We start from the raw sequence: 21,343 nt of genomic DNA, 5'->3' as shown, positions 1-21,343 counted from the left end.
TCCGAGTAACATTGAGCAGTTCTGAAGTGAAAAGATAAGACAGAACTTACTTTTCAGATGTACTTTGTGTGCTTTACAGACCTTCCTGCAAAGTCAGTATTGCTGTCTCCCACCTTTGTGTGTCTCTCTACACAGAGACAGTATAGAATTACAAAAACTGAATGAGGAAAATGCCACTTCAGGAAACAAAGTGTCAGAGGAACATGGAGCAAGATTAGCAACTGAAACAGGTAATTCCAATAAGTTTCCCAGTCTCCAATCCATCTAGCATAAATTCTCATCAGTCTTTAACTTCCATGTAATCAGTAAAGCATTCCTTTCAGGTATTTGGCTATCACAATCTAATATTCTACATTAAAACTAGGAATTGTTAATGCCCCTACACCGAGAAAAGGAGTTTGCATTCACCATTTTTAATCATCTATTTGTCTCAAATAGCCACAATGCTTTAAAACAGGCCAAAGCACACTGACATGTAAAACAATTCTTGGAAAAAAAGGCTGCAATTTGATAATGCACGCATTACACATTCTATTAAAGAAGCCTCTCTCCTGAAGAATTTGAGTTTATGGGTGTATTTCTGTGATAACCTGAAACCTCTCAGACTGATCTAGTAAGAGACAGCTGCCTGGTATAAAAACATTCCCTACAGAATGATGTACGATGGCTTAGTGGATTAGCATGTTAAAAACATAATCTCTTTTGACACAACTATTTTTAAGCTGTTTAAAAAAAAATAAAAAAAAAGTATAAAATATTAATTCTGTTTTCCAACAAACATAACTTTTGATCTGCTGAGTCAGAGGTGTTATGCATAATAATCACAGCAGGAGTACAAGGCTAGTTGTGTTTGCTTGGAGGAAAAAAGACAAGCACAATTCTGTGCAAATAATAATAATAAAATCACAGAGCAGAATTCAATTAAAAGCAAATATACCGGAGGGAAACAGTAATTCTGACAAAACAAAATACTTTTATTCCTAGGAACACTCCACAGTACTAGAAAGTGAAGTGTAAAGCCACAAAACATTTACATTCAAGTTTTGTAATACGCACTCCCAACACTGGACTAAAATGCCAGGTGTTACCGAAGTCAGTACCATATCATTGTGCATCACATTTAATTCTGAACTCTAAGACACAAACCCAGTAAGCTCACTAACCTTAGAAAGCACATCATCATACCCTGTCTGAATGTAGTAGAAGAGCTCTGTACTTGTACAGCTCCCAGAAATAGTCGTGGCAGGGTTCTGAGTACCTCTGCCTATGTAGGTGTCTATCCTTTTTACCTCAAAAAAGGTTATGGATGTATACAACTTTCTTTCCATCAAGTTTTGTTGCAGAAAACTACACTTCTCTAAATGAACATTATATATTATTTTTATTAATTTACTACTATAATACACATTTCCTTACCGAGGGTTTCAAACTATTGCTAAATGAATCCCAACATCTAAATGTTATTTCCTTGGTTGAAAAACCATCATCAGATTAGTATAGCAGTTATTTTTCTTTGCTTTCACGACAGTTCAATACTTCTCCAATATTTTTATTGAAAGGATTTTTGTCCTTTTCAAAGCACTCTAACTTCACGTGCGGTTACATTTAATTGACCTTTCAAGTCAACAGAGTTGTAAAAATTATCCCGAAGTGTCCAATTTTGATACTGCAAGAAAAAAAAAAAAAACCTGAAAATGTTATTTAGTGAAGATCTTATTCCAGAGAATTCATTTATCTGTAAAAGCCAGAGTAAAGCAGTTCTCTGTTCATACTGCAGAAAGAGACCATTCCTTCACTGCAGGTCTGCTCCTCCCAAACTCAGGACATTGCAGTGCCATCATTAGGCAGTGTCCCCTGCTGAGAAGCACATGACTCCGCTGTTCTATAATGTACCCTGAATGACCACCAGTTGCTGAATGATGCTAAAAAAATACTGACTTTAACCTATAAAACCCTGAACAGTTTGATACTTGGCAACCTAAAAGATCACCCCTTTTCGTGAAGGCCATCTGAAACTGTCTCAAATGAATGTTGTAATACGATAGAAAAAAAAGTTTAAAAGTGGGGAAATATCATTTGCTCCCCAAGAAGCATTTCAGCTTCGGCATAAATCTCTTGCTCTGAGACAGGCTTATACAGACTATGCAGTTACTACTGTACTTCTACAAATGACATAGCTAGAATTTGACAGATGGAAATCTCAGATATTTGGAGATAATGAACTAGAGGCTGAATATCTTGGAGGTAGTAGTGAAGAAGTACTGTCAGCATTCAACTGGATTTTAAGCTTTGCCAGAGAAACCTGGGACATGCGTTTTTATGGACTTTTTGTTCAACTTCATTTGTTTTGATTTATAGCAAAGCACTGCTGAGGAGGCCAAGGAACCATGCAAATAAATGTGGTCAGAATCGGAAGGAAAAAAAGTCTCCCTCTTCCATCTTCAAGTTTCGTAGTTCAGAATTTGTCACTTAATAACTTTGCCAGCCGCTGTAATGTACTTCTCAAAAAAGTATCAAGAAACAGACTTCTTAAACAACTGAAGAATGCAACAGGTGAAGGAAAAAAATAACAAAAAATTTCTGTCTCCACGGAACCAGTCTAAATACCCACAGCAAGGAGGCACAATACCTGTTCTTATGTCCAGACTACGTATTCTCTCAGATATACCCTCAACATAAAATCCTACCATGAATTTATAAAGTTGTTAAATAACAGATAATCTCCATCCACTAGACCTCTTAAATCTCCTACAAAGGCCTAAGTTACAAGAAGTTTGGACATACGCATGTACAGATGCCATTCAGAGCACTGTCAGCATCAAAAATGGCCAGTTTTATTTGTATTTGGGGAAGAAGAATTAATACATCAGTTAAGCCCCATCTTCTCCAAACTGCAGGTCTTACTACCTCAATGAAACAAGTATGACTTAAATACTACTACACGTAACAGTTACAGAGCACTTGCAACTTGGTAGCAAATTTCTGCCTGCCTTTACACTTTTTTCTTAAGCTATTTACATAAAACCTTTATGATAAAATCACCACCACCAAATATCAAAGTACTGCCTTCGTGATGAAGGACAGAAGCTTAGCAGAAAAGGTTATTTTAGCTTCAAGCACAGTTTAACAACTAAAACTATAACAGGAATAGCCTCCAAGGTTTAGGACGTCCCCAAAGTCTTCGAGGGTTTGCTCAGAGAAAAGAGACTTTCTATGGCTTGATTCCTGATGAAAACATTGCCCACATTTGAAAAAAACATCACTGTACGCAAGTACTTATTAAAACAAAACCTTTAGGGTCCACCTAAGGAAGGACTGCGGAGTTCATCTCACGATAACAGAACGTATCATGAGTTTCAAGGTTGCAATGGGGCTGTGCAAGTGAAACCAGGAATTCTCAGGATCCATATCTAAAGAGACTGAGGGCCAGTGAGTGGTTTAAGTCATCAGAGCCCTTCCGTGACCACACCTCCCTTCTCACTCAAGGCTGGAGGAAAGATCTGGTCTCCTACATTCAGTGCTTTTATGAGGCTAACTACAGAAGAAATAGAAAATAACAACATATTCAACCTCCCCAGAGTGAAGCACCTTTCTGCCCCAATCAAATGGACCAGCGATCAATGCAGTTAAAAGCTTCTTAAATGCACTCTCCTTCCAGTACAAATACTTAAGTGTAATGAAGAGTATGAAGTTTGTTCTACATGAGGCACAGATAAAAACTGTACTAGAAACCAGAATTAATACTCAAGATGGACTTAACTTACTTGTTCTCAAATATTCTGAAGTGGCCAAGTTCTCAAAGGTAAAATAACGTTATACTACTGGGGATACCTCTAAAACCAGTATTTTTTTGAGGAAACCGATTCCACAGTTTACCATTTCTGAAAGCACAATCTAGATTTCTGTTTGCCCTCTGTGACTGATGCTAAGAGTGTGTTTGACGCTGTTCACCGCTTATTTGATCAGTGCTACAAGGCTGCAAAACCTGACATCTTTTCCTCATAGCTTAGTTTAACCTTCATCCGGTCTGGGGCTATTCCCACCACCCAAATACCACTATGACTACATTTTCCATGTTACTCTACACCCTGCTTTTTACACTTGTAGCATCACCAGCACAAGTCAGTTCCCAGCACTCCTCAGCACCAATTTCTGCAGCACAAAAATGATCAGCATCAACCCTTAATGGGACACAGATTCAACCTGAGAGAATGAAAGAGATTAAAACAAGTTGAAGAAGTGCTGGGTTTTGAAACCAGAAGGAGAGGAAACACTTGTGTAGGTAAGACAAAACCTCTTTAAAAAATTACAACTGGGAAAACATTACAGTTTACAAGTAATGAGAAATTAAACTAGTTTGATATAAATATTTCATATATACTTTTTAAAGCAATTTCAACACATATTAAAACCAGCCTGAATAATTAGGATAATTAATATATTATGATTCTCAGTAACTTTTTAAGTAACAAATAATGTAACTGTTGTTTAGGAATAGAGCTGATTTCATTGTACTGGTATGCTTATAACCATACTTAAACACCATTTAAAATAGCATGTAGCAACACCATCCTTTGACATATGCAATAATATTTTTATTACTTTTTCTGAAACTGATTAAAATATAGCCATAAGCTATATGTTTGTGCTGGGGTATAATTAGAAGTGGTTTAGTCTAAACACAATCCCAGTATTCAAAAGAATTAAAGAAAACTGTCAAGTCACAGAGCAAAAAAAAAAGTCTGCAGATCCCCACTAACTGGCATCTATTGTGATCAGCTATGTCCAGGCTCTTCCCTAAGCTACGTGGTTGACAGTTTCTTAGTGTCCTAGATGAAACAAATTATGCTCCCATTGACCACAATAACTTCCAGAGAACAAAATAAGCTTGAACAATGCCTACGTTCCGCTTTTAAGCAAAGTACAGAACCCCACAAGAATTCTACATTGGTTTTATTTCAGTTGAATCCTCATTCTGCTTAAAGTACTTGCGAGGGCAAGAGCACCAGTAACTGATAACAGGTAGTTAACACCATAAATTTACACCTCTGTAGAGTATCATCCTATGAAAACATAAGGATAGCTGTAGGCAATTTCTACTTTTACATATTTATATTGTATCTATACCTCCACGTGATAAACACAGTATTCTTGTTCCGCCTCAAACGTAGGCAGCTGTACTAAATGCACAATTAGCATACATGAGAATTCCACACGTGACAGTAAGAGTTTGAAGAAACTTAACGTTTACAAACTTGTAAATGTTTTATTACTAACTATACAGGCTTGATTGAAATTTAATAGTAAGCTGCCAAAATTTTTCCTTCTGCCTTTTCTTTTTTGTAATAAGATCACTGGTTTCTTTTCAAAAATGTCTCTTTTCAAAAAAATTCCTATATTACAACTGATTCAAAAGACATGACATTCTTCCTAACCAGCCAGATGTTTCCTTCAAATATGTATATATATATATGTAACGTTCGTGATAAATACATATACCACACAATAAACAGTTTTATTAGAAGTGACAAGCACTTGGTACAGTAAAATCTAATTTGCATACACAGGGTTTTTCTCCTGTTCAAACATTTAGTGTAATGAGATCTCATTAATTCAGAATCAGATGACTTGCAGGGCTTTTTAAAGTACTCATGCCCTGGTAAATCTGATACCCTGTAGTATACAAATACATACTCAATAAGTGAAGAGGGAAGATAAGCTTTCTGACTTTTTCCTTGCTGTCTGATTACTTGGCAATTCACAGTGAATGTGCACAAGACAAAAACCAACCCTCTACATCTCATTTCATGAGGAATACTTTAGATTTGGCAGTCTCAGAAGTGTAATGTGACCACGACCATAAACAGAAGCTTTCAGGGTGAAAGTCAGCAATACACAGTGCTGGGCTACCAGGTAAATTACCTGTACGATGCGAGTAAGGTACACTCTCTGTGCAAGCTGCACAGCTAAATGGCATGAAATAAAAATATTCTTTACAGAAGTATGGAGGAGATTATTATAAGTTACGTTAACTTTGGTAAAAAAACAACTTTGACAAATAATTCCCTTTAAACACCTTCTAATCTGATTTCTAGGGATATTCTCCTCTGAGAGGGGAATTTAGCACATTAAGTGCAAAAGAAGCTTATAGCAATAGAGTTTACTGTAACAGACACTTTTTTTCATTTTTCCAAGTTTCATTACATAATTATTTCTTAATTGCATTTGATGGCAATTCCAGATTTTTCTTTCCTGATTCCCACTTGACTTCTCAAAACTGATTTGAGCTGTTTCACTCTGGAGTTTTGAGTTACTGTTCTGTGCATTATAGCCACACTTGTCTACATTGATTTGTTTTATCTGTCTCATTTTTTGGTTTTATAATAGTTCGGTCCTGGATTTTTTAACTTTATTTTTCCATTTTCTTTCCTTTAAACAAATAAAATAAAATTATGCACATCAGGGCGCATTCTACTCTCTTCATGCCCTTGCAAGTCTATCAGAACTGTCAGGGTTGGGCATGTGTAAATTTGTCCATCATTTTGGCCATGCATTTGGATGTATTTGACAAGGTACCTACACTCTGAACAGACAGGGGGGTAGAAAAAGAACAGAATTTATTACAAAGAAGGCTATAATATAAATCAATTTATTCCTTCGACATAAGAATAACTGCATAAGCTTTCCCACTCTTTAACTGTCAGCTATGTACATATGCTGTCATCCCAAATCACTGCTATGCACTGTGGTTAACTTTAATGCCATGATCCTACAATAACTGTTTACAAGACACGCAGGGTCCATTTAAATACTAACAATTTTTATATATTCTATGAGAAGGCCCCATCATTTATAACTACTTTTAAAAGCACGTAATATCTCGTTAATTTTTTTAAAAATGTAATTCTCTTAATTTCTGCTAATTCAGCCCTGAGATGAGACAATAACAAGTGAACAGTGATACTGAAGTAGACAAGAAATACTTTAACAAGCCTGTCTAAATAAAACTCAGCTTGCAGTAATGGTGATCAGCTTTATTCAACATTAGGTTTTCATAACCTGCATACGATTAGAATTTTTCACATTTCATGTTTGGTGGACAACTTTTCACTGAAAATTCATTAGTATTGCAGTCTGCTCAATTTCAGGCAACAGGCCACTGTGTTCCTTGAAAAATTAAAAATAAAATATAGGCATCTGCATAAGCGATTCTACTGAGAGCTAATCAATACATTTTACATTCCAGTTACAAGTTTGTATAATTTAAAAAAATCAATATAAATTTAATTAAATTCTAGATGTGATTTTTTGATTAGCAAGAAAGACACACAATTCCTTACGATCAAAATGCCCAGAAAAAAATTTAAAAAAAGTCCCTGATACTTCAGAAACTTAAACATTTTACATTTGGTCAATACAAAATGTTACTGTGCTCTCCTACTTGAATTATTTTTAAATAGTTTTTTAAGGCTACCTAAACATTTGGTAATTGGATAAAGATGCTCAACAGTTCAGTGGATAGATGCTGCACCTTTCTTTCAAAAGCACTGCAAGCTAAATCCTCCCTAGCTGCAGATATTTGGAGTACCTCTCCTTGAAAGCAAGTGCTCTGTCACTTCGGTGGAGGTGGCTGCTAGCTCCTTTTAACTCTACACTGCCTTTGAGAATGGCCTCAGTGCTGCAACATACTTCACATTTTCCAGAATATTTTCCCTTGGTAAACAGATAAACTTGTTCAAGAACCTCCCCAAAGGTATTTGCCTGCTCACAAAAACTAGTTTTAAATACATAAGAGGTTACAGACACAAAATGTAAAAACTTTGTTTTAGCCTCTGAAACAAAACCTCCCTTTTAACAAAACAACCTTAAACAGTTACAAACATTGGTTTATTTAGTGCATGAGTAGTGCCCTCTTTAACCCATTAATTTTAAAACATATGCACTGCCCTGAAAGGAGGAGACTTAAGGGCACCATTTTGACTGACTAACTGCAGAGATGGACGACCATTAGAAGTGGCTGCGCTTTGGATGCGGTGGCTTTTTGAATTTCAGAAACTCCTGCAAAGTTTCTTAATTTAAATCTCAAAGTTCTACATTGGAAAAGTCATTTTTCAGGCTTACTAAGTAAAATGTACACACCAAGAAACACACTTGAACTAAGCATTCAAGAATAGTTTAATGCAGGTCAATTTAAATTCCTCTATTTGCTGTACTGTTGTAGAATACTGCAATTATTAACTTTTAAACATTATTGAATAGGATTGAGAAATATCTTAAAAGCATTTTAATACATTTAGAACTCCCCAGTTCATCTACAAGAACTAGGGTAACTTTACCAACAACAGCCCATAGTATTTGTTTCTTCAGGTGTTTTAATTTTAGAAAATATTGAAATATTTTACTGAATCATGTACAGAACCAAAACAACATATAATAGAGAAGATTATCTTAACTCTTAGAAGTAAGGAAGCTTTGACTGTTACTTCTATTTTTATTAAACACCACATCATCCCTGTAAGAAGAATTCAGTTTTCTTCAAAAAAAGAATAATTAAGTTTGTAAAAAACAATCCTAAACAACATTTAGCTTCTGCTATTATCATCATCATCTGGATTATACTTTAAAATTAAGCCCATTTAGAAGAGTATCAAGCACTGTGAGAACACCCTTCCCTCCTTCCTCCTCCCTATGTCCTGAGTGTTGCACTGTGGTTGGACATACTGGATTTACTTTGTAATGCATAGCTGTAAGTCAAGAGAGAGACTCCACAACATGTGTGTCTTTCATATTGCTATGATCAGTGCCTACACCTTTTTTCAGTACTGCTAAATTAAGGATTTAGAAGCTCTTAAGCGGGTATAAAGGTTGCAACATATTAAATATTTTGTACTGATTGTCACAGATGCAGTATTTGAAGAGTTCTTACACACTGTTCTCGGCACCATTAACTAGTTTAATACAGTCAGTTCTGTAAATCTACCCATCTACCTACCTACCCTGGTACACTAAGGAAAAAAAAAAAAAAAAAAGAAACCACACAACAGATGATGTACTGTTATTAATTTATCAACTTTCTATAAATTTTAGGATAATGTTCCTTCACTCAATAAAAAGAAGAGACCAGTGTAAGAAATATTTGGAAAGGAACTTTGAAGTAAGAATCCTCACTAACTATAAAAAAGATCTCCAAACCATGAAAGACAGCTCTGGAAAAATGTTCAATTTCATTTCTTTATACAAACTGATTAATCTTTCTTCCTTAATGAACTTCTTTTCTAGCCTAAGAGTAGCTGATCTGATTTAATTTTCACAAATGTGACTCAGTGGAAAACTTTGAGATTTCTTCCAAAATCTCTAACCACAAGACTATCCTAGTCAACAACTACTGTACTACAGCTTCTTTGGCCACACTTGCAGAAAAGGTAGAGATCATTTGTGAACAGACACTGTTAAACACCGAGAGCTACCACAACTGATACTCAAATTCCAGAAGTTCAAAGAAAGCACTTGCTGGAGTAGCCTCCCTGCAAGTTTAGCACTCCCTCTTCCCTCTCTAGAACCCCCTACCTGCCTTCAGCTTTTCATCTAGAAGCAAACACCAAGACTGCAAAAACAAAGGGTGTGTAAGGGAAGCACTGAAACTCCTCATAAAGCTATCAAATTGCCAAGTTAAGAGGCGATGTTAATTTTTTAATAGGATATTTTACTGAAAATTAAAATCCATAGGAGGTAATTTGAACAAGCAAAGCATTTCACATCATTACAGTTCAATACTTCCAAGTTAAAAATTCAGCAAAAAACTGTACCAGCCAAAACCCATGCTAAAAGCACGCATGCACACACACATGCACACGCATACCATGAAACCAGACCTCGGTTAGGATGATTTTTCTCTTTTTTAAACAAAGCCAGAGGCAATTCTTCCAAGTGATGCTATAATTACGCAGGTAAGGTGTACTTGTAAAAAGCCCCCAGTTTGGCCAACTAAAACTTACAGTTATTTTCACTATTTTTGAAACCTTTTGGAACTGTTCAGAAGAATTAGGTGTAGAACAAGCTCTCCAACGCTTTTCAACAAACTCAGGTGTCCCCAGCAAAACTGCATTTATTTAAAGTAGAAATAATGCACTCCACAACTTTTACAAAATGCCTGTGAAATCGCACTGTACACATAGGTCTCCTCCCAGGGAAGTCACAGCCAGCAGAACAGCACTAGGGTTTAACATAACAACCTGAGACCATTTCATTTCTGCAACACCCTTTCCAAAAAAACGCTCTCCAAAACACAGCATTTTAATCAACACACCAAGAAAACTCCCCTGAAGACTCGCTACGCACAAAAGAATTGCTGCGATCCGAACGAATCTGCACGTTTCCCCCAGTTATCTATGATTAATTTCTCAGACCAGGGCTGATTTGAGACCTTTCCATTAAAAAAAAAACACAACAACGAACCACCCCTCTGCTAGAGGCAGAGGTACTGCAGAGGTGATGATAACCATAGGAAAAGAGAAGCTGTCTCTTTAAAATGCCCTGATCCCACGTGGAACCAACATCAGCAGCACTTTCGCATTAACTTCAATGTGAGGCAAGATGAGGCATCATTATTTTATATAAATAAAACGAGGAGGCTGCGGAATACATTCTTTGTAGGACACAAGCAGGTGAACTGGACATGCCAGGGAAATCAGCAGCCACCCGCAGAAGAGGTGCCCTGCCTCTGAGCACTCTGAGCTCTCCCTATGGAGCATTACCTCAACCCCATACTACTCTGAAGAATCCAGTTTAAAGAGAGGAGGGAGCCACCACGAAAACTGGAAATTCAAAGGCAACGAAAATGCACTTTATAAACCGGAAAGGTTTACTCTTTGCCTCACACATCCTAATTAGATCAGGAAAGTGACACTACAAAGGCTTTACATTCCGGTCCGAAAAAAAAAAAAAAAAAAAGGAAAAGGGAAAAAAAAAAAAAAAAGAAAAAGACAGAGGAAAAGAAAGGAGCCCCCATCTCCAAAACTCCCCCAAACACACAAAAAGCATTAAAAAAGGAAGTTATAAAGCAGCATATAGAGCATTTATCTTATCTGGGATCACTGCACATTACCCCAAAGTTATGCACTTTCTGCACTATCATCTCCCCCTACCTCTCTCTCCTGAAAGGGATTTTCACGTTTTCTCATTGTCGGTGGCGAGTTATAAGAGGCTTTTGCCTTCCCAAAGAATTCATCAACAAAAAAAAAATAATAAATATTAACTCCTTGCTCCCTGAAACCTTAAAACGGTCTCGGGAAGGCAGGGGTTTTATTCTGTTCCCTTGAGGAAGAAAAGGGGGAGCAGCCCCGATTTTTAGGTATTTTTTGGCATTTTTTTCTGATTTTTATTTTGTTATATGCCTCAGTTCTCCCTCCATTTTGGTTGTTTATGATACTGACAACAAGCTGTCCCTGCTCTCTCTCTCTCTCTCTCCGGATCTCTCCTGCTTTCAGTTAGCAAACCCCCCTCCCCAATGCAACGCGACTCAGCACTTACTTGGGTTCACACTTTTCTCTAAACACACACCGATGGGGAAGGGGAAGGCTTCTGGGCCACTCGGAGGGGGAGAGCAGGCAAATTCGTTTCTTTATTACGAAAAAAAAAACTTTTGTCCAAAAAACGACGGGGAAGGGGGGTCGAGCGCCCCAAAGTCCCTCCGGATCCCCCCCAAAGCCGCGGCCGCCGGGTCCGGGGGACACCCTCCGGGTAGCCGGGTCCGCGGGGGAAATTTCTGTGCGAAATTCGGCCGGTTTGAGGCGGGGGGCGAATTTATATTAATTTTTTCCCTCATTTTTCGGCACCGCGGGCTCTTAATGTCTTCCGCTCCCTCTTCGCCGCTGTCACTGCCTTCGCGGCACAGGCTCCGGAGAGCCCGGGAGGGGAAGGGGGGCGGCCGCGCAGCTCCTGCCCCTGTCCCCCCCCTGCCCCTGCCCCCGGCCCCGGCCCCGGGGGTCGGCGGCGGGCACCCCGCGCCCTCCTCGCCCGTCCCCCGGGCAGCCCGCCGCCTCGCCCCGCTCCCTCGCCGAGCACCAGAGCGCCGCGGGGAGGGAGGGAGGGGAGGGAGGGGAGGAGTGGAGGAAAAAAGTCCGGAGAGAGGTTTTCGCTGAAAATCATCTCTTTCTCCCGGCCCGGGGAGGAGGCAGGGAAGGAGGGAGGGAGGCAGGGAGGGAAGGAGGGAGGGAGAGAGGGGGGCAGCGCTCGCCTCCCCTGCCCCTGCTCCCCGCTCCGCCGGGGGGGTCCGGCGCGGGCCGCCGGGGGCTGCGGGGGCCGGGGGGCGCGGGATGGAAGGGAGGGATGGGCAGCACCAACTTTTCCTCGCCGCTCGCCGCTCCTCTCCCCTCTCCCCCCCTCCCGCTCCTCCTCCCCCTTCATAATTTAAATAACCCTGATATTTCCCTGCTAAACCCCGGCGCCTGCCCCCCAAACCCGCAGCAGACTCACCGCGGGAGCCTCAGCATCCCCTCTGCGCCCCGTTTCCACCCTTTACAGTGTTCTCCGATTTTTCTGAAATTTTTTCCCCATATTTCGGGCTGGACGCGGCGGGCCTGGAAATTGTTTGCTTTCCCGTCCTTCCAGCAGCCATTGTAGTGTATGCGCTGCGGTGCAGCCCAGCCTGCCGCACACGCCGCGCCCACACCGCCCGCCGCCCACACGCACCGCGGGTTGGACGCCTCCCCCCGTCACTCAGCGCCGCGGCCGCGCCCCGCCGCCGGCGCCTGCGGCCCGCGCCGCCCGCCCCGTTGGTGGAAGGAGGCGCCGCTCAAGGCCGGGGCGGGCCCGCCGCCGCCGCCATTGGCCGCCCGGCCCTGCCGCTCAGCGCCGCCGGGGCGTGGGCGGCGGCGGCGCTGGGCCGGGGGGAGCCGCGAGGCCGGGAGCGGGGTAGGCTGCGCCCGTACTTAAGCGGGCTGCCCGAGCCGCTGACGTCTTTCGAATTGGAGACGGGGCTGCCCCCCTCCCGCCGCGGGCTCCCGCGGAGCGAGGTGAGTGCCGAGCCGCGCTCCTGCGCCGCGTCCTCCCCCCCGTTCCCTTCCCTTCCCTGCCCTCCCTTCTCCCCGTGCCGGGCGGCGGCGGCAGCAGGTGGGGCCGAGGGGAGCCCGCGCGCCCGGCCGTTGGGCGCCCGCGGCCGTTGGGCGCCGGCCGTTAGCCGCGCGGGGCGGGGGGGGGGGGGGGGCTCCCCCTCAGCGCCTGAGGGGGGACGGGGCGCCGCTGCCCCCCGCGCCCGGCCCGCCGGCGGGGCCCGTGTGGGGTACCCGCTCCCGCCCCCCTCGTCTCGGCCCCGCGCGGCAGCCGGGAGAGCCGGGGGGGGGGGGGCGGGGGGGGTTCGTACGGGCCGCGCTGCGGGGTTCGGGGTTTAATAAAGCGGTCCGCGGCGCGGTCAGCGACCCTGTGTGTCCGTGCGTTATTAAAAAAAGAAAGCTACCGACTGAACGCGCACACGCACAATAAGTCACTTTTCGGCTGGGGGAGCCCATGGAAAAAAAAAAAAAAAATATCCCGGTGGTTTATGAACTGAAAAAGCCCCGGGGGAAAGGAGTGCAAGCAGCAAACGTATCTCTCCGCCGCACGGTTTCTAACCGCTAACGTGCCAAAGCGTAATTAGGGGCTGCGGCACCGGAGGAACCCCTGGTTGTGGCTGGGCTCGGACCTGCGGGCCGAAAGCAGGCGCACGGCTCCGGGTGCAAACCGGGGGGACGGACTGCTTCCTGCCAACCTGCCGGCTCGTCAGCCGGCCGCGCTCGCGGGGACCGCCTGCCCTCCCTAGCTGATACAGCCTCACGCCCTGAAGTGCTGGGGAGAGAGGGGCTGTCAGACCTGTGTGCAGTCATGGGCTTTTCCAGGCGTTGTTTGTCCGCTCACGGCTGGGCAGCTCTGTGGGAGCCTGAGCTGCCTGCTCGAGAAGTCTGTGTGCGTGACGTGCGGTGTGCATCGCTTCTCAGTCTGGGGGTGTCTGTGGGCTCCGGCAGCGCGGTCAAACTGAAAATGTTAACGGCCGTTTGTATAATGAACAGCGATGGTGGTGTGCCCTGTGATGACTGTTGTTTCAAGAGGGGAAATCTGAAGTCAGGCTGATACCGTACGCCTTAAGACGTGCTTGCTTTTGTAGTACTTACACTTCTATTACCAATGTAACACAGCGTTGTGACTTAGACACATGCAAACATCTGAAAACTTTGTCCGTAGTACTGACTTGGGTGAAGTATCGTGGTGTGCTTCTCTTCTACTCTTCCTCCTCCCTCTCGAAGACTGGGATTTTGCTATTGTTCTGCATGCATGCGTTTCCATTTTAGTTAGAAGTTCCTGATCAGAATCCTCTTGCACCCACAAAATAGCAAACAAGCCTAGCCTATAAACTTAACTTGACCAGCGGATAGTTCTCTGAGGAAAGCAGAAGGCTTTCCTGATGCTGTTTTTTAAAAGGCCCATTTGCAGAGAGTTGTCATGTGGCACGTAGAAAATAACCCAAGCGCCTGGTGAATATAGTTTCACAAGAGGTGTGACATCTAAGGCTTATTTATTTGAAATAGCTTACTCTTAGCCAAGGACAAACCTTCATTTAAAATACCCTGTGTGCTACTGAGAGCAATATTTGACTTTTTGGTAGCTGATACCAAGCCAAACTGGCTTTTTTACTGCAGACCTGCAGTTATCAGTTTCCAGTGTGAACAGTAAGAGGTTTAAGTTCAGACTTAGCAGCAGAATCTTTAGGCAAAATAAACCAAGGATGAGGATGCTGTTCCAAAGTCTCTTTAAGAAACTGTACTTTTCTGCAAAGATTTCTCCTTCGGTCCTGCATTTCCGCTTCCATTGTCATAAATAGTCATCCGGTCAAGGTTAATTCATATTTTTGGCTAGAACTCTTCTGTTTTGAAGAAAAACCCGAATGACCACATCAGTGCCAGAGGCGATGTATGGGAAGCAGTAAAGGGGGTGAGGGTCTGCTACTCTTCTCAATATCCTCATCATGGATAAGTGTAGATTATTGGCATTGAAGTCTCTCAAGCTTATAGTTCTTAGAGCCAGTGTCAAACTAGATGAAAAATGTGACAGAAGCTGTCACGCACGGTATAAGGGGGTCTGGTCTCCTTGTGGTGAAACATTTCTGTTTTGTTAAATGTCTGATACAGCAACGCAGCGGAAGGCTGGGCGCTTCTGTGGACCTGGACACAGGTGATGTGATCCAGCTAAGGAGGCAGCACAAATCTGAGAAGGTTTATTAGTGCTTTGTTCGCTCTCTCTGTTAACTGAAGTATCTAAAGCGCGTTGGTTGTGAACAGTTTCTGTGTAGCTGTTTCTCCCAGATGTGGTTGCTTCCTCAGCAATTCTTCACCAGCTGAGATACTGGTGTAAGTCACCTCAGTGGCTCCATTTTCTGTAGGAACTTATCCAAGAATAAGGAGACCTGATGATAAGCCAAGCTTGCCTGAGCTGTCTTGCTGCTAGTGCTTTTAAAATTTTGGACAAAACAAAAAAACACAAAACTGCTCTGTGTGCGTTATTAAAGTCCTTCATTAGATGCTGAAGTTCAAACCTAGTACTTGGTTACTATTAAAAGCAGATGCTTAACCTGTTTCTTTTCTGTTTCTAGCCAGGGTCCGAGTGCCTATAATGTCCAGGCATGCACAACAGCTTAGAGACCATGACAGAAATCCTTGCATAGCGGTAAGATAATCAAATTGGGATTTCTGTTTCTATGCTTCTAGGTTAAAATGCAAAAATAATTCCTCTAGAAATTGCATTATGGATAACACTCGTGCATTGTCATTTTGCATTACAAGTTCCTTAGAGTCTGAAGATGGGAAAAGCTGAAAATCACGTATTAGAGTATATGTGAAATAGCAACCTGTAATTCCATATGAATGGGAGCAATACAACTGATAGTAACTGCTTTGTTTTTCTGTCCTTAAAATCAGAGCCTGAAATCCTGGTTTGGCAAGCCCAATGTATGTGTTGTTTTTTTTTTTAAATAGCCCTTTGTGTGTTATACCACGAATCTTTGTAAACAATTATTTTGTGGAATATATCCTTTCTATTTGAAGAGTATAATGTTTGTTACAATTTCCAAATGAAGTCATTGCTTGGGGATTACTGATTATCTGCTGGGATAGATGTTCCTTTGCTCCCTTTGATGCTATGCTCATCTGAGGAACTGCCTCCTATCTTCATAGATATTCTGGGACTTGTTAGAACATTTAGACACTGATACAGTGACTTCACTCAGCTCTGAAGTTTGTTTTTCCTATTAAAGGAAACAGATGCCTCTAGAAAATGTATGGATGACAACAACTATAAAAAGGATATGTGTACTGATTATTTTTTGAAGTACAAAAACTGCAGAAAATTCTGGGTAAGCAGGTTTTTGTAAGCATCACGGATTCTGTAAATTTTATTCCACACCTTGCTTTAAGTGCGTTACTTGTGATACAGTGCTTTCTGAACTCTTTGGACTTAGCTAGTGCTGACTGCTGCTGCTGTTCCTACGGTGACTTACAGACATTGGTAGAATTCCTAGGTAGTCTCAGTATGTGTTGCTGGACGACTTAAGGAGATGCACATCAAAATACTTCACTTTGTTTTCCAAAGTTTACCCTCTTAAATTGTGAGTCAGTGTTCTTGTGGTATGTTTCTCTCTAAATTAGTCAGATATTTCTGGCAATAAGTTCTGTTTTGCAACGTGTGTAAGGCTTGAGTTCTGAGATGTAAGACAAGTTCATCTATTTTTCTGTTCTTATGGGTCATATTCACTTTAACCTAAGATAAAGCTCAGGAAGAGTTTATTTGGTGGTTATTTCTTATTTCTTTCTGTATTGTGGCAGGAAAGTATCATTGGGAACTGTGTGCAGTTAAACTGTTCTCTATTGTCATTCCTCATGCTATTGTAATAGTCTTTTAGCTGATGCCTTTAAGTACTTGTGTAAGCCACCAAAAGCCTGTTTACAGACAATTGCACGTTAGTCTGATGTAGTGTCATGGGAATACTGTAATCTGAAGCAGCAGGGTGAACTATCAGGTAGCTTCGGTTAAATACTAGCACATCTATTTGTCAGCTAATCAGATCTAGAATATCTGGCTCCTCATATATAAAGAGCACTTGTGTTGAAGAATCTCATTCAGTAAGAGCTCAGAGGCAGAGACTTCTGAGAAATGTGTTCTCATGCTTGCTTTCTTCTATTTTCAGCATGACATAATGATGCAGAGGAAGAGAAATGGTGTGAAACCAGAGATGCCCTCAGCAGAAGAGAGAAGGAAAATCTTGGAATTGATAGAGAAGCCGTACTGACTACAAACTTGCACTGTTTTACTGTTCTCACTGTACATATGGAGACCGGTCAGCAGCGAGTTGGCCTGTTATAAAGCAGACTTCACTGTTGCCATATCTTGGATTAAAATCAGCTCCTAAATTTTGAAATGCGTGAGCTTTCTGGCATAGGACTGGTTCTGTGTTCATACTGTTATTCCTCATGGGATCTTGGCCTCTCACTGGAAGACGTGGGTACCAACACAATTTGTCTAGGCACCTCGGAAGCAGAAACTAACTTGCTGTGAAATGCTAAATATTAAACCAGTGGGACTCCCAAACAGTCTGTTTGAAGGGAGGAGGGCGGGAGGGGGAAGGTACAACGTAGTTCCAAGGGTGGGGGTGGCCTAGAAAGATCAGTATGAGCAACATCTCTTGTATCGAGCTGTTCTGATTAACATTCTGAATTTATCACGTGTGGCCCCATCACTGTTCTCACATGAGTTGTATTCCGTGTCCCTAGTTTAAATACGACTGTTCATCAACTAAAATCCCAAATCCAACAAGCTGTCATTAGGCTTGCAACTGCACTCCTCAGTGAAATTGGAAGGTTGCTATACATCAGCTGTGCAAGCTTCGCTCGCTACAAGGTTAGAGAAGTTGGTGAAGATGGACGTGAACTCTTGGGTCTGAACCGAGTAGTGCCTTCTACTGATAGTAAACAGATACTGGGGGGGCTGTGTTAGGGGTGGGACTTGTAGGCATGTAAACATGCACTTGGAGTGACATAGCAGGTTTAACTATAGTACATCTAAGACTCTGGACAGCTGAAGCTCTGCGTTTGGAAATGCTTACTCATACGAGACTACAAAGCTCAGTCTCCTCAGGCACTCTAGTCTTAAGACCGATTCCTTATCTACACTGGATAGCTCGGTTGCTGCCTGAGAACAGTTGTTTTCTCTACCTTGAGTACTTCTTGATGTCCTGGCTTAAAAAAATCACACCCTGGGGTAAAACAGGAAAAAAGCCACTGTCATGAGCTCAAGTTCCATGTGAAAACCTTTAAGACTTGCTGCGATTAAGTTGGCAGAACTCTGGCTGACCTCCTGGAGGATGGTGTAAAAGTGTTGTCTCTATTTAGACTGTTTTGGAAAGACTTCATGGCTTCCTGTTTCTCCTTCTGTCTGGCTTGTCTCATCTCTTTCCACTGGAGGCCTATTTCTATGCTTAGTGGGATTTTATGCTGTTTTCACCTTCCCTCTTGTCATTTGACCTGACTAGTAACTAATAGAGATCTGCTTTTCCTCTCTTTCTTTCTGGCTGCTCTCCTTTTACACCTGAGTGTTGAAGTGGATCGATCGTGCCATTTCTGTTACTGGAAAGTGTGTGTAACTCTATGCCTTCTGAGTGCACGGTGCTCTGAGCATAGCTGTCCAGCCTCCAAACCATGTCACAAGTTTTCTAGTGAGTTCCTGGCAAGGGAAATAGACCTTCAATAAAGATCATGAGATTCTTTATTTTGAAATGTTTTCTCTCTACTTAACATTTAAACTTTGCTGTCGCTGTTCGTTGTGGTTTTTGTTTGGAGCAGAGGAGAAACTTTCAGAGCAGACCCAAAGGCTCTACCTTGCCCACCACTTCTAAATTTGTTCAATATCCTCTTATTTACCACGTTTTTCTTCTGAATTGGCACCGATTCTTCCTTTTACTGGTTTGGGCATTTTGGCCTATGTTCCAGTTCCAGCTTTTTTCTAGTAGCTCCATTCTTTCTCTGCCCTAATGTAGTCCTGCAATGGCTTTCTAGTACAGATTTACTTCATGAGGATCCTGTGCTCTCCTGAAAGGAGGATCTCTTGCTTTCATTAGTCAAGCTTAACAGCGGTACTTCCTCACTGGCCATGCCTCTCGTTAACCTTCCTGTTCATCTGCGGTTTTGGAGGAGCTGGCTGTCCGCTTCTCCTTAGGGTTGTGTCTCTCCGGACTCTTCCAGCATTGCTGCTGTGCTCATCTAAGGGCACCTTCTCTCCCACGTGGCGCAGGCTCGTCATTTGGCACCTCAGCTGCATCTTTGGGCATGGTCTCTTTGCTCCTATGGCTTTAGTTGCTATTCTAGTGCTTGCTGTTTTCCTGTTGCTGCACTCAAGTTTGGAGATTATGCTTAAATCTGCTGTATGCTTTAATTCTTTGCAACAAATCAGCATTTCCTCTTTGGGATTATGCTTTTTTGGGCTGATGCTTTTCTGCATGAGCTCAAGTCTCTCGAAACCATCTCGTTTATTCTAGGTTTTTCCTTTCAGATTTTTGACTGTAGAAATGCCTCTTCTAGTTCGTGCATTTACTTTTTTTCTTTTCCTGCTAATATTTGCTTGGAGAGTTTCCACTGTTTGTTTTCCCTTGGAAGATGATTGACTTACAAAGCTGTGCAGGGTGTCTGTTATACTGTGTCTTTACAAAGAACTAGGACTGGACTTCAGAAAGCCAGAAGAGGAGATGCATTCCCTGCTGGAAGTATTTCGCAGTGCAGAACTGGGATTGTAGGGCAGGCTAAGGCATATATAATACAAGGACAGTTTTCTAACATTGGACCGTCTGATCATCCGTGGACACGCATGGTAAGCTCCTGGGAGTTAGGGCAAACCTGATTTTAATGAAGATCTGAGGGCAATGTAAGCAGTGACCGTGTGCGTTTCATTCAGGTAATCAGTCGTGTTTTTCTTCCATTCACTGGAGGTCGCTGCTCCTACTTCTGAAGCTGAAGGACGATAGAGTAATAGCCAAAACATAGGCTCTTATGTATGAAATGGTTGATCTGTTTTCATTATTTTTTTGTCGTGTGTTTAACTGTCTTTGGTTGTGAGCCAAAGATAGCAGTCTTTTCCTCATATCTGGGTTTATATTCCTCACTTCACTGAGACACTGAGGTAAGCTGTGGACTGCCAGTCTTACTGGGCAGAAGTAAACTGGGCTGGGCTCGTCGTCTCACTAAAGCGAACACGTTCCTGTGCACTAACCTGGGAACACATCATGAAAGACCAACGCGGTTCGCTCAGAAGAAGGGAAAATACCTCCTGTGGGTTTCGTTTAGCAGCGTTAATTCTTAATTTTGTTTGTAGTACAAGGGCCAAATCTGGACAGTGGTGGTAGGATGTTTCATTTTTTGTTTGACAGCTGGATGGTGCTGTTGCACAACCGAGACTATATGAAAACAAAATCACTACACCTACTACTGGCTCTTTCTAGCTTTTTTAGCCTCTTCCCACGGAGATTAAAAAAAAAAAAAAAAAAAATTTACGCAGGAGGAAGGGAGCCTTGGTGTTGTCTCTACAGTATAAACAGAAGGGAGGCTGGAGTCTCAGCTGCTGGAGATCAGGGTTTATGTGCAGCCTGAGAAGTCTTGGAGTCCGGTCCTCAAAAGAGTATTTTTTCCACTGTGGCCATTTGATCAGAGCTGAGCACTGAGCCAGCAGCAGCTGCAGGCTCTCTGCCAGGCCCAGGTAAACATCCAGACTCGCATCTGTGTGTTTTACCAGCTTGTATTTCCCATTATTCTTCAGCACAAGACTCACATGTTTGGCCCTAGAGCTTTCTGCTGCCGTGGTTGGTATGAGTTTGTGCTCCTGGAGGTGTTCGTCATCTAGCTCCAGTCCTGAAAACCAATTTGGATCTAAAAGGTGAAGCTTTGCGAGGCGTGGGGTCACATGTGCTGCAGCTGTGAGCCTAGTTTGTGGTCTTCCCTAAACAAAACCGGGCCCCTTCACCCTTCTGTGTGACCAAGGGCATGCATATCTAGGGAGGCTTTGCTCAAACTTGTGTAGAAGAGATTGGATGAATTTGGTGTGCAATATTACTATGCTTTAATGACTTTGTAGGCAGCCCTTAACTTGTGCTAAATGTATTTACGTCTTTTAAGGCAGTCTTCCAAAGGAGCTATGAAAAAAGCAATCATAGTAAGAGAAAAGCTTGCAAAAACTGTATAATATTGGCTGGTTATTTATTCTCTTTTGAGAACTTGAGGCAACTGGAGTAATTCTGTGAGTGTGAAAAGTAATAGAGCAAAGCACGCAAACTTTTTTC

The 21,343-nt window shown here is 42.4% G+C and overlaps 2 protein-coding genes across 5 annotated transcripts in view; one reads left to right on the top strand and one right to left on the bottom strand.

The window, feature by feature from the left end:
• Positions 1-12,657, bottom strand: part of PLAG1 (PLAG1 zinc finger) — a 51,270-nt gene extending 38,613 nt beyond the window's left edge. Inside the window, exon 1 of one of the 4 annotated variants that reach the window (XM_083825249.1) lies at positions 12,475-12,657. The gene's annotated coding sequence lies outside the window, so the exon portion shown is untranslated. Of the gene's footprint in view, positions 1-11,529; positions 12,424-12,474 lie in introns of those variants that run through there. The other 3 variants (XM_083825251.1, XM_083825250.1, XM_083825252.1) reach the window with 3 other exon arrangements.
• Positions 12,658-12,871: 214 nt separating this feature from the next.
• CHCHD7 (coiled-coil-helix-coiled-coil-helix domain containing 7) lies at positions 12,872-17,440 on the top strand. The gene is made up of 4 exons (XM_083825255.1): positions 12,872-13,013; positions 15,620-15,693; positions 16,280-16,378; positions 17,210-17,440. Exons 2-4 carry the CDS (start codon positions 15,640-15,642, stop codon positions 17,309-17,311), a joined length of 255 nt encoding a protein of 84 aa, XP_083681381.1. The 5' UTR covers positions 12,872-13,013; positions 15,620-15,639; the 3' UTR covers positions 17,312-17,440.
• Positions 17,441-21,343: the final 3,903 nt, after the last annotated feature.

This window comes from Anser anser (genome assembly GCF_964211835.1).
Source record: "Anser anser genome assembly, chromosome: 2".
NCBI classification, from domain to species: domain Eukaryota; kingdom Metazoa; phylum Chordata; class Aves; order Anseriformes; family Anatidae; genus Anser; species Anser anser.
The sequence above is the reverse complement of the archived record's forward strand: the minus strand, read 5'-3'. Positions and strand labels throughout refer to the sequence as shown.

Excerpts from the sequence above, each read along its gene's own strand:
- CHCHD7 (XM_083825255.1), top strand. The coding sequence starts at position 15,640 with ATGTCCAGGCATGCACAACAGCTTAGAGACCATGACAGAAATCCTTGC. Across the intron at positions 15,694-16,279 it reads ACAGAAATCCTTGCATAGCG|GAAACAGATGCCTCTAGAAA; the intron begins GTAAGATAATCA and ends TTCCTATTAAAG. Across the intron at positions 16,379-17,209 it reads AAAACTGCAGAAAATTCTGG|CATGACATAATGATGCAGAG; the intron begins GTAAGCAGGTTT and ends TTCTATTTTCAG.